The sequence below is a fragment of the Hakea prostrata genome, chromosome 9 (genome assembly GCF_041222555.1).
Source record: "Hakea prostrata isolate BN-2017 chromosome 9, UWA_Hpros_2, whole genome shotgun sequence".
Taxonomy (NCBI): Eukaryota; Viridiplantae; Streptophyta; class Magnoliopsida; order Proteales; family Proteaceae; genus Hakea; species Hakea prostrata.
In genome coordinates this window covers 3101007-3114929 of record NC_142608.1, presented here as the reverse complement: position 1 = coordinate 3114929, position 13923 = coordinate 3101007, and the positions used below count along the sequence as shown (strand labels likewise).

The following is a 13923-nucleotide window of genomic DNA, read 5'->3' as shown; positions in this document are numbered from 1 at the left end:
ATTAAGTTTGGAGGGGAGGGGGTAACAAAGTTGATGCTCATAATTTCCTCATACTGGTTTGTCTTTGTTACTGACCTCTATCTCTTTTCCACTACTTCTACACCATGTCCCTGTTCCGCCTTGATGGGCTTGCATAGCCGTTCTCCACACACTAACTAGGGTTTGCTTAGTCGTCTGCTCTCCTTTCGTTTGGCCACTTGAGGGCCCAATCATGGCATTTCAGAATAGTCCCACGAGAAGACGTTGACAAAGGTCTTCCCTCATTACTATTCAATTTACCGAATTCATCAAATGTAGGGAGAGAATACATAATTTCCAAACTGTGGGTGGAATGGAATCTGGTGAACCCACCTTTAATAGGGTCAGTAAGAAGACCTTCAAAATCAACACCAAATTCGCCTACTCCTTCATTACACTGAGAAGAGGGGTGAGTGATCTTACCACACTTGGTACGGATCAGTTTCAGTTCCTACAGCACCTTAAGGGGGACTGTTTAAGCATTAACATTCATATGGGAAGCTTTGTATCCCATGTTTCTATTAACATCTAATATGATTTTCACCCTAGTTGCATCCTCAGGCAGCCCCAGTTTATTAGGGTTCAAATGCATTTTCACTACACTTCCCAGGTCACCAGCAGCTTTTCTTACATTCTCAAGACAGAAGTCATCATATATAACACCTCTTAATTGAATCCATACAGCTATGGGGGGAAGAATGCGACCTTCCTTGTATTCAGGCATGGGATTAATAGATAAGTGGAGTAGGCAATTTCCCAACCACCAGGGGGAGAGGGAGAGGATTCCATCCCTGTGTTCCTCAGAAGCATAGACAGCTCTGAATAGGTTTTGCCCCATCACAAAAACAGACTCAACACCAAGGGGAAGCCAAAAATCTGTTAACTTTTTACAAGTATTCACAATTGAGTCCTTAGTAAAACCAATTAGATATCCATAGAAGGTTCGATCAAGCTCATTAGTAGGTTTAGGCAGGTTACCTTTGTAGCTTTTGAAACTAACATTGCATTGCCTTCGGGTTGTTTCCAAATTGCATACCTGTAGGCAGACTTCTCATTGAACCTTGAGTACCCATGGCCACCTCCACGATTAGGAGCAAAGGGAGGCCTATAATATCTCGAAGCAGGGTAGTGTTGTGTATTTCGGTCAGCTTGTCTCCCCATCTGTAGTTACCAATGAGAAATGAGAGGATGCGGCCAGCTGTATGTGCCCAGGAATCGGAAATGGTGAATAACAGGTGAGTTGCAGCAACTTCAGTGAATGGGGAAGTGGTATGTTAGTCTACAAAAGGAAAGAGGAGGTGTTTAAGAGGAAGATGAGGTTGGTGGGGTGAGTGTGGGTGTTTGTAACGTACTGCAAGTTTAAATGACTTGAGTAGAATGTTTGATGTGGGAGTTGCCATTGCACAGAGAGGATCTGATTTGTTTGAGGTGTTAATGAGGTGGTGGGTAAATGGGGGTTTGGTTTCCTCAGTTGTACTATAGGAAGTAGGTCATTGGTCTAACATACTTCATTAATACATTTGATTTTTTCATCCAACTGCAAGTGCATAGACTATCAGAGTAGGTGAGTTCTGTATATTAGACCTTATAGGCCCAATTTAAATAAAGTTCTGCTTTTGGTTTTTTGATTCAGCTAGACTAATAAAAGAGAGAACAGTTACAGGGAATGTCTTGGAGTACATCCAGGACAGCAAGGGAGAATACATATGTCATCTGCTGAGCTTAATCATCCATACAAAAAACAGATTGTGAGAAGGAGTTGGAAATGTTCAATAATATGGGAACTAAAAAATATGGCCAGGCTTGCTTTGGCTGCAGTAGGAGAACTTCCAGCTGAAGAGAGTTGATCTGAACTTCAAGCGGGTGGCTGAGTGTTCTATATCACAGGACATTGCAGTGCAGCAAAAAGGCCATAGAAAATGGCTGTAACCAAGTCTCCCTTCAAAATTCTTCCATTATCAAACAAAAAACATTTTGAACAAAATAAAAGGCCCAACTGCAGCCTGCAGTTTCATCTAATGACATACCTGCAACCCATTAATGGCCATTGGTCAAATTCACATGCTTCATTAACACATGATTCATTCATCCAACTGCAGGTAGAGATTTGGAGAACAAACAAGAAACTAAAATCCACCACTACAGAGAAAAATGTAGCACAGGCTTACTAGACTCACTCAAACCTATTGTACCATGAAAAATGGAAACACTATTAGAGTAGGAGAGTTCTTTGTACTAGACCTTGCACGTCCATAATCAATTGAAGTTTGGTTGGGTTGTTGAACAAAGCTGAGAACTACCTAGAACTTATCAAAATTTACAACACAGTTGGATTTCTCATTTTGAACGATAAGATTCCTTGAATATCTCATCCACTCTTTTCCAATAACAAAGCTATCAAAGTCAAGCACATTAACATAGTCACAAGGTGCCTTTCCCCTGATTTAGAGCAGTTAGGGTTATGCTGCTCTATATTTAGCTTTCACAAAGCTAAAAGAACTACCTAAAGCTAATAAAAAATTAAACGACAGTTGGGCTTCTCATTTTCAAGGACATCATTCTTTGAATACCTCATACACTCTCTTCCAAGAATAGAGCTATCAGAATTAAGCACATTGACACAGCTCTATCCTCTCTTTTAAAAGTGCCTTCACAAATGTAGAATATATATAGTCATGAAAATTCTCAAAGTGGGACACAAACAAGTAAAACACCATTAAGTTGATTAATACAAGGCACAAGGGAACATGGTTTAGGATTGATACTAGATCAGGGGTTTGTTCCTCATAAGTGGATCCTTCCACTGGGTCAACCAAATCAGAATGATCTGAATTATGACGATGGGTGAACTTGATAAAATTCACCAATACAACGCCCATCTTAGAAGTTAAACTTCAGCCCAGTAGGACCATTTCAAAGATACAAAGATACACAAGTCCACCAAACTTCATGGCCTTGTTTTGTGGTACTTGTATAAATTGGAACCCATTTTTAGCCACAATGCAGTCGATTCTATATGCTATGACTCTTACTTGTGTCCATCGCCAGCCATGTAAAGATGAATATACAGAGAAAGAACACTTAAGCCTGGATGGAACCACTTATTTGGTAATTACTGTTTTAGATAAATCATTGCTACTTCATTTACCTAATTAATTTGAATTAGATACAGTTAGTAGAAAGTAGGAAATAAAGTAGCAGCAGACTTGACTGCAGATTCTATTGCAGCAAGACACTAATCCTAATGGCTACTTCAGCACTTCCATATGACCATTCAACTGTTCACCTTGAAACTTAACATGTTATTACTTCATTTCTGAGCCTGAACCTTTTTTTTTCCCCCTTTTGAAGCAAAATGATATTAAACCAAGAAGAAGAGAGCAAGCATAAAGGTTAGGGGACCTTTAAGGCCCTATATGCTAGAGCCAAAGCTTTTTCTTTACAAGTTGGAGATCAATAGATAAATAGGCAAGAAAGAGATAATCATCAAATGACTTGTGCTATTGAAAAAGAGTAACTGTATTATATTAAAACCAAATCATTCAAAAACTTTTGCAAACACCCGTATACATGTTTGAAATGTACATCAAAGTTGTCACACCTTTATAACAAAATAGGTTTGGGACAAAATGAAGTAGAAATAGGGATTACAACATCATCTAAGACAAGTGGCTTGAAGTTCTTCTCCCCCAAATCAAACACACCTCTGTCAGGTAAAGCCTCATTTGCCTCTGTAAAATATATGCAGTTCCCTTTGAATGTCGGATAATCCAATACAGAGAGTTTGATAGCATTGGCCGAGCCTACAAATAGTATGTGATGGCCCAAACTTTTAACTGAAGTCCAATTGTTATTCTCTTCATCTAACTTAAATACATTTAATCTTTGAGTAATGTGCTCTATAGGATCCCCAAGTCTTATAACCATCAACAAGTCCCCTAGATGTTCTACCAGATAAAAATTCTTCATTTTACCCCAATTACCAAAAGGTGCAAAGTCAAAGTAGGTGAACTTTGGATTACCAGATAACAACACATGTAGAAGCTTTGGAGTATTACCTAACTCCACACGTATAAGCATTAGATAGTAAGTAACTGCATAGACTTCACCTTTAAAAAATATAATGTCCTCAAAATCATCTATGTCAATCCAACCATGACTATGTATGTCAGTCCAACCCTCATCTCCCAATTGACAAAAGGATAGTGAGCCTCTACCAAGCACAACCACTACACATTCACTCGATGTGGGAGGGGACAATAGTATAGCCTTACGAATAGATTCTCCGTCAAATTTTGTGTCTCCCTTTCGCTTTGGAAGTTGAATAATGATATCACTATTAAAAGGACTCAAGATACAGATACTTCCATCCTCCCCTTCCATTACAAGCCAACCCCAGGAGGAACCACAACATCGACCACAGGTTTGGAGTAAATTTACCTTCAAAATTTTCTTATGACTGAGACTGAAAAGCCGAAGCTGCTGATGAGCACCTGTGGGATGATCAACCTTTTCTGAAGAAATCATTAAAAAGGGGATCTCAGGAAATTGAAACGGTTGTCTTTTCTTGGCATCATGAACCATTGCTCTCCAATATCTAGAAACGGCACCCATGCATTGAAAGCTCAGGTTATCTAACTTTTGTACCATCAACTCAAAGATATCAGTTGGGAGTGCAGCCACATGATCAGTCGAGGTTCTGGTTGTCTCTCGCGACAACAACCGACGCTTCTCATGGTGGAATTCGGTCGAGTGAATAGCCTCACACGGAAGCTGAGAACGCATCTTTCAAGCCTTCGAGAGAATTAATGCCAAAGATTGCAAACAAACAGCGTCTGAAGGATCAGTTTACCGAGAAAAGTAACTCATGATTGTTTGCTGCAAATATTCTCTCGATCACCTTAATACGCTAGGAACTGAAGAAATCTCTAACTTCTACCTACCTTCCTGGCTTCCTCTCGCCCTTCAAGCCCTTTATATAGGTTTTTGCCTATGATAATAGAGTCCCGCTCAAATTCCAATTGAAGAGTTTGATCTGGACACTATCAAGTGGAACTCTCTTTAACAAGTTAATTGAGGGTGAAACACTGCTGGTGTTGGGATTTTTTATTTTTAACTCACGTCATGGTCGAACCGCTCATTATTCGAATAAGAGAGTGAATAGCGGATTTTTTTTTTTTTTTTTTTTTTTTTTTTGAATTCAATCTTTTATCATATTTGTATTTTATTTTGGGTAATTTTCATCTAGACCCCCTGAAGTTTGGTCTAGATCACTTTTAGTCCAGTTTAAATTTTCTTTTGCATATGACTCCTCTGTGGTTTCAAAAAATGGTTAAATAAGGACAAGATTAATAGAAACAGTTAGTTTAATAATTTTATGACGAAAATACCTTTGGTATTTTTTTGATTTATTTTGTTTAGAATCCTCGTTTCGTTCCTGTCTTCAATGGCAGAAAAAATGGGACATTTTTTGGGAAAAAGGGCAAGGATAACTAGAAAGGTTTTGCGATTTTGTGTTAGTTAAGCTTATCTTCTCATTTTGTTTATCTCTTTTGGGTTAAAATTGCAGTTTTTCTTCTCTTTTTACTTGGTTCTTACTTACTGCGTGAGAATCCAATCGCTTTCTTTTTCTTTTCTTTTTTTATTTTACTTTTTTCCTCATTGAAAAAACCCATTTTAGCCAAATCTGTTAAACCATATTCTCCAATACGATCCATCTCTGTTCGACTTCAGTGCTCATAGCTTTTGTTAGGTTTTTTATTAAAAATCTATATTAAGTTTCAAAATTAGTGTTTTGCATTTCTTTTATTTAATTATTTTGTTAGTGTGTGGGACCCATGAGGTGAGGGTGGTAATGAGGCACCATGAGTAAAGGAGGCCCTTCATGACCTTGGTTTTGAGGCTCTTCATGATATTGGTCATGGGTCTTAATGGTCTTAGTCATGGTGGTGTGGTGGGGTTACTTGAAGGGTGGAAGTTACTTCAATTTTAACTCTTGACCATCAATTCTCATTTCAACTTCATGACCATTCATGGCCATTACCATGAGTGGGGTTGAGGTTATTGAATGGATTAAATCCAATTCATTGCCTTAAGAATCCTAAGGGGTGTAAGGTGAGGTTTGAGCCTATATAAACCCAATTTTTCCTTGCATGTGGGGTGCAATTGTGGTGTGCAATTGAGACACTCCTCACTCACATTGTTTGTTTTACAAAATTCACTTCTTTCTTGAGTTGTGTAAGTGTTGTGCTCTAGCTTTTGGCTCCTTGAAGGGACTAGAAGAACTACCTCATCTTCTAGTTGGAGGTTGCTTTATCTTGGAGGTGGTGGTGCGAAGAACCCTTGGTAGTAGGGTGCATCAATTACCTTAAAGACAGCATCAAGGTGTGACTCAACCTCATCGATCGGTGGTTCGTTCGGTTGCAACTACAAGCTCTTCGGATTTGCTAAAGATCTTCATTCTCTCAATTGTATTGCAATTTCACTTTTGTATGTTTGAAGAATTTGTAATACAATTACCCCAACAGCTTTCAAAGTTGGATTTGGAGGATTTTTATCAGGGATTCGGCTCCTGCTTGCCCTAGTTTTGTTCTTGAGGATTTGAGATCCTATTTTCTGGTTCGTTTGGGCATTCTTTGAATCTTTAGTTTTAGTATTGAATTTGTAGAAATAAGATTCTGATTTCTCTTTGAGTTCATTCATTAATAAGTAGATCCCTCCATTGGCCCATCCGATTACAATCATAAGAAATTCAAGAGAAAAAAACAAATTAAAACAAAATTTACATGTTCTTGATCTTAAAACTTGGGACTACCCCATATAGTTGATTGTTTGATAAATCAAGTTCTTCAAGAATAGGCAAAATTGTAAGCTCCACCGGAATGGTACCGGTGAGATTGTCAGCAACAATCAGTCTTTGCAACGATTTAAAGTTAGAGAAATTGGGGGAGATCGTACCGGTGAGACCCATTTTTTGAAAATTAATCACTGAATTTCCCAAGCAGAAAAGGGATTATCATCCAAAGCAAATTCTTGAAGAGATGATAGCCCAAAAAAGAAATCCTCTAGAATGGATGAGAGCTGGTTTTCATTAAGAAACAAATCGTCTAATGAACTCAACCCACTCAAGCTTGGTAGATGACCTGAAATTTTGTTTCTCATCACCTCAAAATGCTGCAAAGCTGTGAGATTTTTGAGACTAGAAGGACGAGTTCCTGAGAGACCTTGATCTCCAATCTAAATCGCCGTAATCCTTCCATCAGTACACCTCACATGAGTCCATTGACAAGGATCCGGGTTAGTCCATCCAAGGGATTTTGGAGGGCTCAAACTCTGTTTCAAGGCCATCATTACTGTGGAATCTCCTGAGTCCGTCTGCGTCCCAGACTTCACAAGAACAAGCCCATAAACAAAAACTAGAAAAAAAAGCTTCAGAACTCGAAATCCCAGATGGGTTTTCTTCATCTTTCTCACCTTGAGACACCAATAGTAATTACTCCAGAAGAAACCAAACAAAAGACAAATTTTGGACGGATATTTTCGCAGGGACGGTTCTATTGCAGTTCAAGTCGGCATCGTGTTCACGTCTTCCTCCTAAACAAATAAATAAATAAAAAAAATAAAAATAAGAAGGGTAAATTTGTCACAAAAATTATAAAACTAACAGTTTCTGTTAAACGTGTCCTTATTTAATCATTTCTTGAAACTACAGGGGAGCCATGTGCAAAAGAAAATTTAATCTGGACTAAAAGTGACTTGAACCAAACCTCAGGGGTCTAGATGAAAATTACCCTTTTATTTTTTATTTTTTGGGTAAACTTTACTGATGAGTCAGCCAGCTGTTTCTTTGATTTGTTTGTATTTATTTACCTTTTCTTTTTAAAAAATTTCAAGTGATTGTATACCTTTTTGTTTGGTACAAGTGTTGTATACCTTTTCGACCCATGCTTTATTCATCAACGTCTTTTTTAAGGGAATATAGACCCTGTGTTTTTAGTCACAGACCTTGTGTTTGTAGTCACTTATATTACACACACAAAAAAAAAACAGTTATATATGCCCCTATTTTTTAGAATTGAAAGCTATAAATGGGAAGTTCTGCAGAAGCAGTGAAGTAAAGGGGGGCCTGTAATTGATTTTTTTTCAAAGATAGTAAATGTAATTAATTGCAAATACTGGGAGTCTATACGTAATTTGTTTTTTTTTTTTCTAAAAATAACTGAGGAGAAAAAGAATTCAGATGAGAGAGTGCAATTTGTAATCTATTTCTACGTGGGTTCATTGTTGTGTATGACTTTAGATCACCTCCTAGTTGATGGAGCATATACGGCTCCCTTGATGCTTCTCTGCCACACATTTGGTGTGAGGAGTATATGGGACCTACTATGAATCCCACATTTGAATTATTTTATTATTACTCAGAGGTAAATCTCACCAAATATGTGATAGAAAGGCGTCAAGAAAACAGTATGTTCTTCCTTGATAGAGAGGTGATCACTTGTTGTATCCTTAAATTGTTGTGGTCATTTCAAATGGTCCATTTACATCTAAGTCAAATTGTTAGAAAGACGAGCTTGACTCAAATTGTTATTTACAAAAATATTCTTTTGAAAAAAAAAAGTTTGTTTATGCAATCCCTTCTTTATTGAAAGCACCCAATTTTTTTTTGGTAAATAGCACTTCTTTTAAATAATTAAAAAAAGTACAAGCTGCATGAGTACACAAAGTTCGAAACGAACCAAGGAGCGGCATATGACCAAACTGTCGTACATGCAATTGACAGGGCCAGCCAGGGTAAGGGTTGGGTCAAGCCCAAAATGGATCGCGTCCACAATACCCTTAGAACAAACACCCACATAGGGGGAGATACAAACACCCACATAGGGGGAGATACATATAATACCCACATAGGGGAACCTACAAAACGCCGCAAGGGCGGACACAAAACTCCTACAGGTATGGCGATGGTAGCAACGAAAGTGCGGAGAAGGTGTAGACCTGCCATCCGACTCTGCCGTATAGGCGTACTAGTCAAGCTCGACGCAGAATAATTTGTACCCAAAGTTGGAGTTGTTCCGCGTGTGCACCAAAGAAAACGCTCCTCGGCTACGTGCACAAGGAAACGCTGTAAGCCTGTAACCAAAGGAGCTGTTATGAAAAAAAAAAAAGAAAAAAAAAAAGAAAACAAGAAACAAAAACAAAGCACTGCAACCACAGATCTAAGGGGAAACCCTAGATCTGGTTATTAACGGAGAAAGCGGGAAAGAGGGAGGCGGAGACGGGAAAGAGGAGCAGGAGATGCCGGGAGAGAGAAACCGATAGAAACAGTGAAAACGGGAGAGAGCAATAGAGAGGGCGGGAGAGAGAACAGAGAGAAACAGAAAACGGGAGAGAGAAAAACAGAGAGGGAAAACGGGAGAGAGAAACAGCGAGGGAAAACGAGAGAGAGAAACAGAGAGGGCGGGATACAGAAAAACGGGAGAGAGAAAACGGGAAGGAGAAACAGAGAGGGTGGGAGAGAGAAAACGGGAGAGAGAAACAGAGAGAGCAGGGGAGAGAAAGGGAGAGAGAAACGGGAAGGAGAAACATAAGGGAAAGAGAGAGAAGCGGGAAACGGAAGGAGGACAGGGGAGGCGGAGAGACTACTCAGGCGAGTCTCTCCGCCTCAAGCTGCTCGATCGGGAGGAGTTGCAGAGCGGCGACGAGGGTTGCAGAGCGGCGACGAGGGTTGAAAGCACCCAATTTCAAAGCCCACTATGTCATGTCATACAAAGAAAGGATTTTGTGCATGACATATTGCACTTCCTGAGCATTGACTCCCAAAGATCATGCGTAGTGTGCTGCTGGACGTCTACAATACAAATACAAAGATATTAAAAGAAAAATCAGGTAGATTATCTTATTAGATGACCATTCTAACTCAACAAAAATCAGATTAACTAGGCTAGAAGGAAAATTTCATCAGTTAGAGCCGCAGCTTCTCTATTTTGGGGTCAAATATCCAATGTCTGAAGCCAATACAAAAAAACATGTAAAATAGATGTTGTGAATTTTGTTCCTATATTCCCAGATGTAGTAGCAGTTAACCAAAAAAATGTGTGTGGGGGTTGGGGGGGAATGACACAGTTAAAAACCCTATTGTTCCAATTAATTGAAGGTTTTTTTTTTTTTTTTTTCTTGTAAAAAGGTAGCTTCTATTAATAAAGTAATAAGTTGATTGATACAAGCAAGAGTTTGTTCCTTAGAAGTGGATCCTTCTACAGGGATCTACCAAATCAGAATGATCAGAATAATGACGATTGTTAAACTTGATCAAATTCACCAACACAGTACCTATCTTACTAGTTAAATTTTAGCCCAAGAGGACCATTTCAAGGATACAAAGATCACAAGTCCACCAAACTTTGTGACCTTGTTTTTGTATAGATGATAAGTTTAATTCAACATATTTAGTTGTTGTCTTGGCATTACAACAAGGTAGCACACCTGGTTGTGCTCCAAGACATTCTTTGTAACAGTTTTGTCTTTTAGTTTGTTTAGCTGATTAAAGAAAAAAAGACATTAATGGCCAATGGTCCAATTAACGTGCTTGATGATTAACACATACAATTCGTTCATCCGAGTGCAAGTTAGGGAATTGGAGAAGAAAAAAAATTCACCACTAAAGAGAAAAATGTAGCACAGGTTTAATAGTAGACTCACTCAAACCAATTGCACCACAAAAATGGAAACATTATCAAAGTAGGTGATGAGTCCTGTGTATTAAACCTTATATGTCTATAATTCATTGAAGTTTGGTTGGTTAGTTGAACAAAGCTGAGAACCACCCACAACCCCAGCACAAGACTATTCAGTGTTCACGTTGAACAAAGAACCAAACCCTTGAGAAAATAAAAAACCTAACAAACAGAGATTATCAAAACTTAGGGGATAGATTGGAATTCTCAAGTTTTGAAGGATCCAACTGATTCTTGTGAATAAGTCTCATCCAACTCTTCAAAATTTGCAACACTAATGAACTATCAAAATCCCAAGCACATTAAGATAATTTGAAGTCATAGCAGATACACTATCCCAAAACCTTGCCCTTTAAAAGCAGCCCTTGAAAGTAAGATAATCCAATACAGAGCTAGTACCTTCTAGCCTACTATATGTGATTCCCTGATCCAAGCTTTCCATCAACATGCCCTAGACACACAAGTAAATAGCCTTCAGTTCAGAGCTCAAACTTATCAAAAGAGTCAACAGCAAAATTTTATGGGTATGCCTAAATCCACATGTACAAGTTGAAGATAGAAAGTAATTGCATAGACTTCTCCATCAAAAAATATAATGTCCTCAAAATCGTCCATATCAATCCAGCCATAAAATTCATATATGTCAGTTCACACCTCATCTCCTAATCATATAGTGACCCTCTATGAAGCACAACCACCACACATTCACTCGATGTGGGAAGGGACAACAATATAGTCTCATGAATAAATTTTCCTTCTCCTTTTTACTCTAGAAGTTGAATAATGATCTCACTGTTAAAAGGATTCAAAATATAGATATTTCCATCCTCGCCTTCCATTATAAACCAACCCCAAGAACAACCACAACATTGACCACAAGTTAGGAGCAAAATTACCCTTAGAATTTTCTTATGATTGAGACTTAAAAAATTGAAGTTGCTGATGAACACTTGTGGCATGATCAACCTTTTCTGAAGAAATCATTAAACAATGGAGCTAAGGAAATTGATGCGGGTGTCTTTTCTTGGTGTCATGAACCATTGATCTCAATGATTTAGAAATCGCACCCATACATTGAAAGCTCACCTTATCTAACTTTTGTACTATCAAGTCGAAGATATCAGTTGAAAGTGCGTGCAGCCACATGATCAGTCAAGCTTCTGGTTGACAACAATTACCCTTTTTATTATGGAATTTGGTTGAGCGAATGGTTTCACACAGAAGCAAAAAAGGCATCTTTCAAGCCCTGTAGAGAATAAATGCCAAAGATTGCAAAGAAACAATGTCTGAACTCATGAGAATGGAATGCACCGGTATTCTAAAAACCGAATGCAGGAGAAACTACTAATGATGTGGAAACTATATTTAAATAGGAAAGTATTGTTTAATACAAGTTGGACTTCTTAAGGATAAACTAGGTAAGTAACTACAAATATGAAACTTCAGACCCAAAACCTACGGATCACGAAGGCTAGTGAATAATGGATTTTTTTTTTTCTTCTTTTTGATTTTCAGAGTGATTTATTCTCTCACTTTTTTTAAGGGCAAATTATATATAAATTCCTTCGATCGGCAATCAATTACATCTATTCCTCTTGGAAAAAAATAATAATTACAAATACTCCTTTACTGTTAAGTGGTAAAGCTGAATGATAACACATCATGATAGAAATAGTAAGAAAGTATTTGTAATTAATTTCTTTTTAAAGGTAGTAGATGTAATTGATTGCAAATCTAAGGGGTCTATATTTAGTTTACCTCTAAATAATAATTTAAGGAAAAAAAAAGAATTAATATATGAGCGTACGCGCAATTTGTAAATTATATTCTTAGATAGGATCGTTGTTGTAAAGTCAGCTCCCCTAACGATTTTTTACCACACATTCAATGTAGGACTCATTTTAGACCCTATAAATTCTACTACCCACCCCAAAAATATGGTCAAAAAAGTCAAATAAACAATATCCCAAATAGGAGGCAATTACCTGTTGCATCCTCAAATCGTTGTGATTATCTCTAATTGTCCAGTATACATCTTTTATTTTTTTGGTAGGAGTCCATTATATATCCAAGTCATGCAAAAGCTTCCTACCCCACATTCTTTTCCCAATTTAAATACTAACAAATTCATAAAACAACGTTTATGATATCATATCACTGTTTTATTGTTCTAAGGACAGTTAAATAAGCTTCATTGTCACATTAAATGATTCAATTAACACATTGCTAGAAAATATTAAACGATTTATCATCATATGTTACTTATTTGGTAAGATCAATACTTCTTAGCAAAGAAATTATATTCTGTTAAATGATAATATTATGTAATACCCATCTCTAATACAATATCCAAAAAAAAAAAAAAAAAAAACACCAAATAATTGGAAGCATTCTAAGAGAAAAAATGCTCACGAGTGAAGAAACAAAACAACACGAGAAGAGCATAAAAAGGAAGCACAAACAACACACCTCCGGAGGCGGACAAACCGAAACAGGATAGAGAAGGACGAACGAATAACCCGGGGGGGGGGACGTTACAAACTCTCCTATCGAAGACCCAAGTCCAAACCCACCGCACAAAAGAAAGGTTTTGAAGACTTTCACCAAGATCAGCTTTGCAGAAGATTCTTTGCCAACACCAGGAGCTCGGGGGGGATGCAAATCTCTTCTCTATCGAAAGTACCCAAGTTCCAAAACCCACTCTGTCATCTAATATAAAGAAAGGATTTTGAATGACATATTGCACCAAAGATCATGCTTTGCAGAAGATTCATTTTGCCAACACCAGGAGCTTTTTCCTTTTCTCCTCTTCATATTGAGGAATCCGGGTATAAACTTGTTCCATCAAGGTTCTGACTTCAGATTAAAACTCATTGATGCAGAAGCTCCATTTGAATTATGAGCCTTCCATAAATGTTTCGTTCCCATTTGGAGGGGCGACTAAAACATCGAGCATCTTCTTCTCGGTCTGACCAGCTGCAAAAGTAATAAACTCATGAGGAGGAATGTTCAAAGCAGGGCGGTTAAAAAGGGAGGTTGCAGCAGGCATGTTGAAAACATTGTGGGGATCTGCATAATTAGGCTGAGGGTAATTGAAGACAAAAGGCTGTGTATCCGAAACTGGGAAGACTGGTAAGGCTGGATTGCTTTCATCGATCCAAAGATCCTC

At 37.9% G+C, this 13923-nt stretch overlaps 1 protein-coding gene across 1 annotated transcript; it reads right to left on the bottom strand.

The window, feature by feature from the left end:
• Positions 1–3621: 3621 nt before the first annotated feature.
• LOC149004066 (F-box protein At2g26160-like) lies at positions 3622–4803 on the bottom strand. Its single transcript, XM_089168520.1, has one exon. It carries the CDS (start codon positions 4801–4803, stop codon positions 3622–3624), a length of 1182 nt encoding a protein of 393 aa, XP_089024646.1.
• Between the last annotated feature and the right edge of the window lie 9120 nt (positions 4804–13923).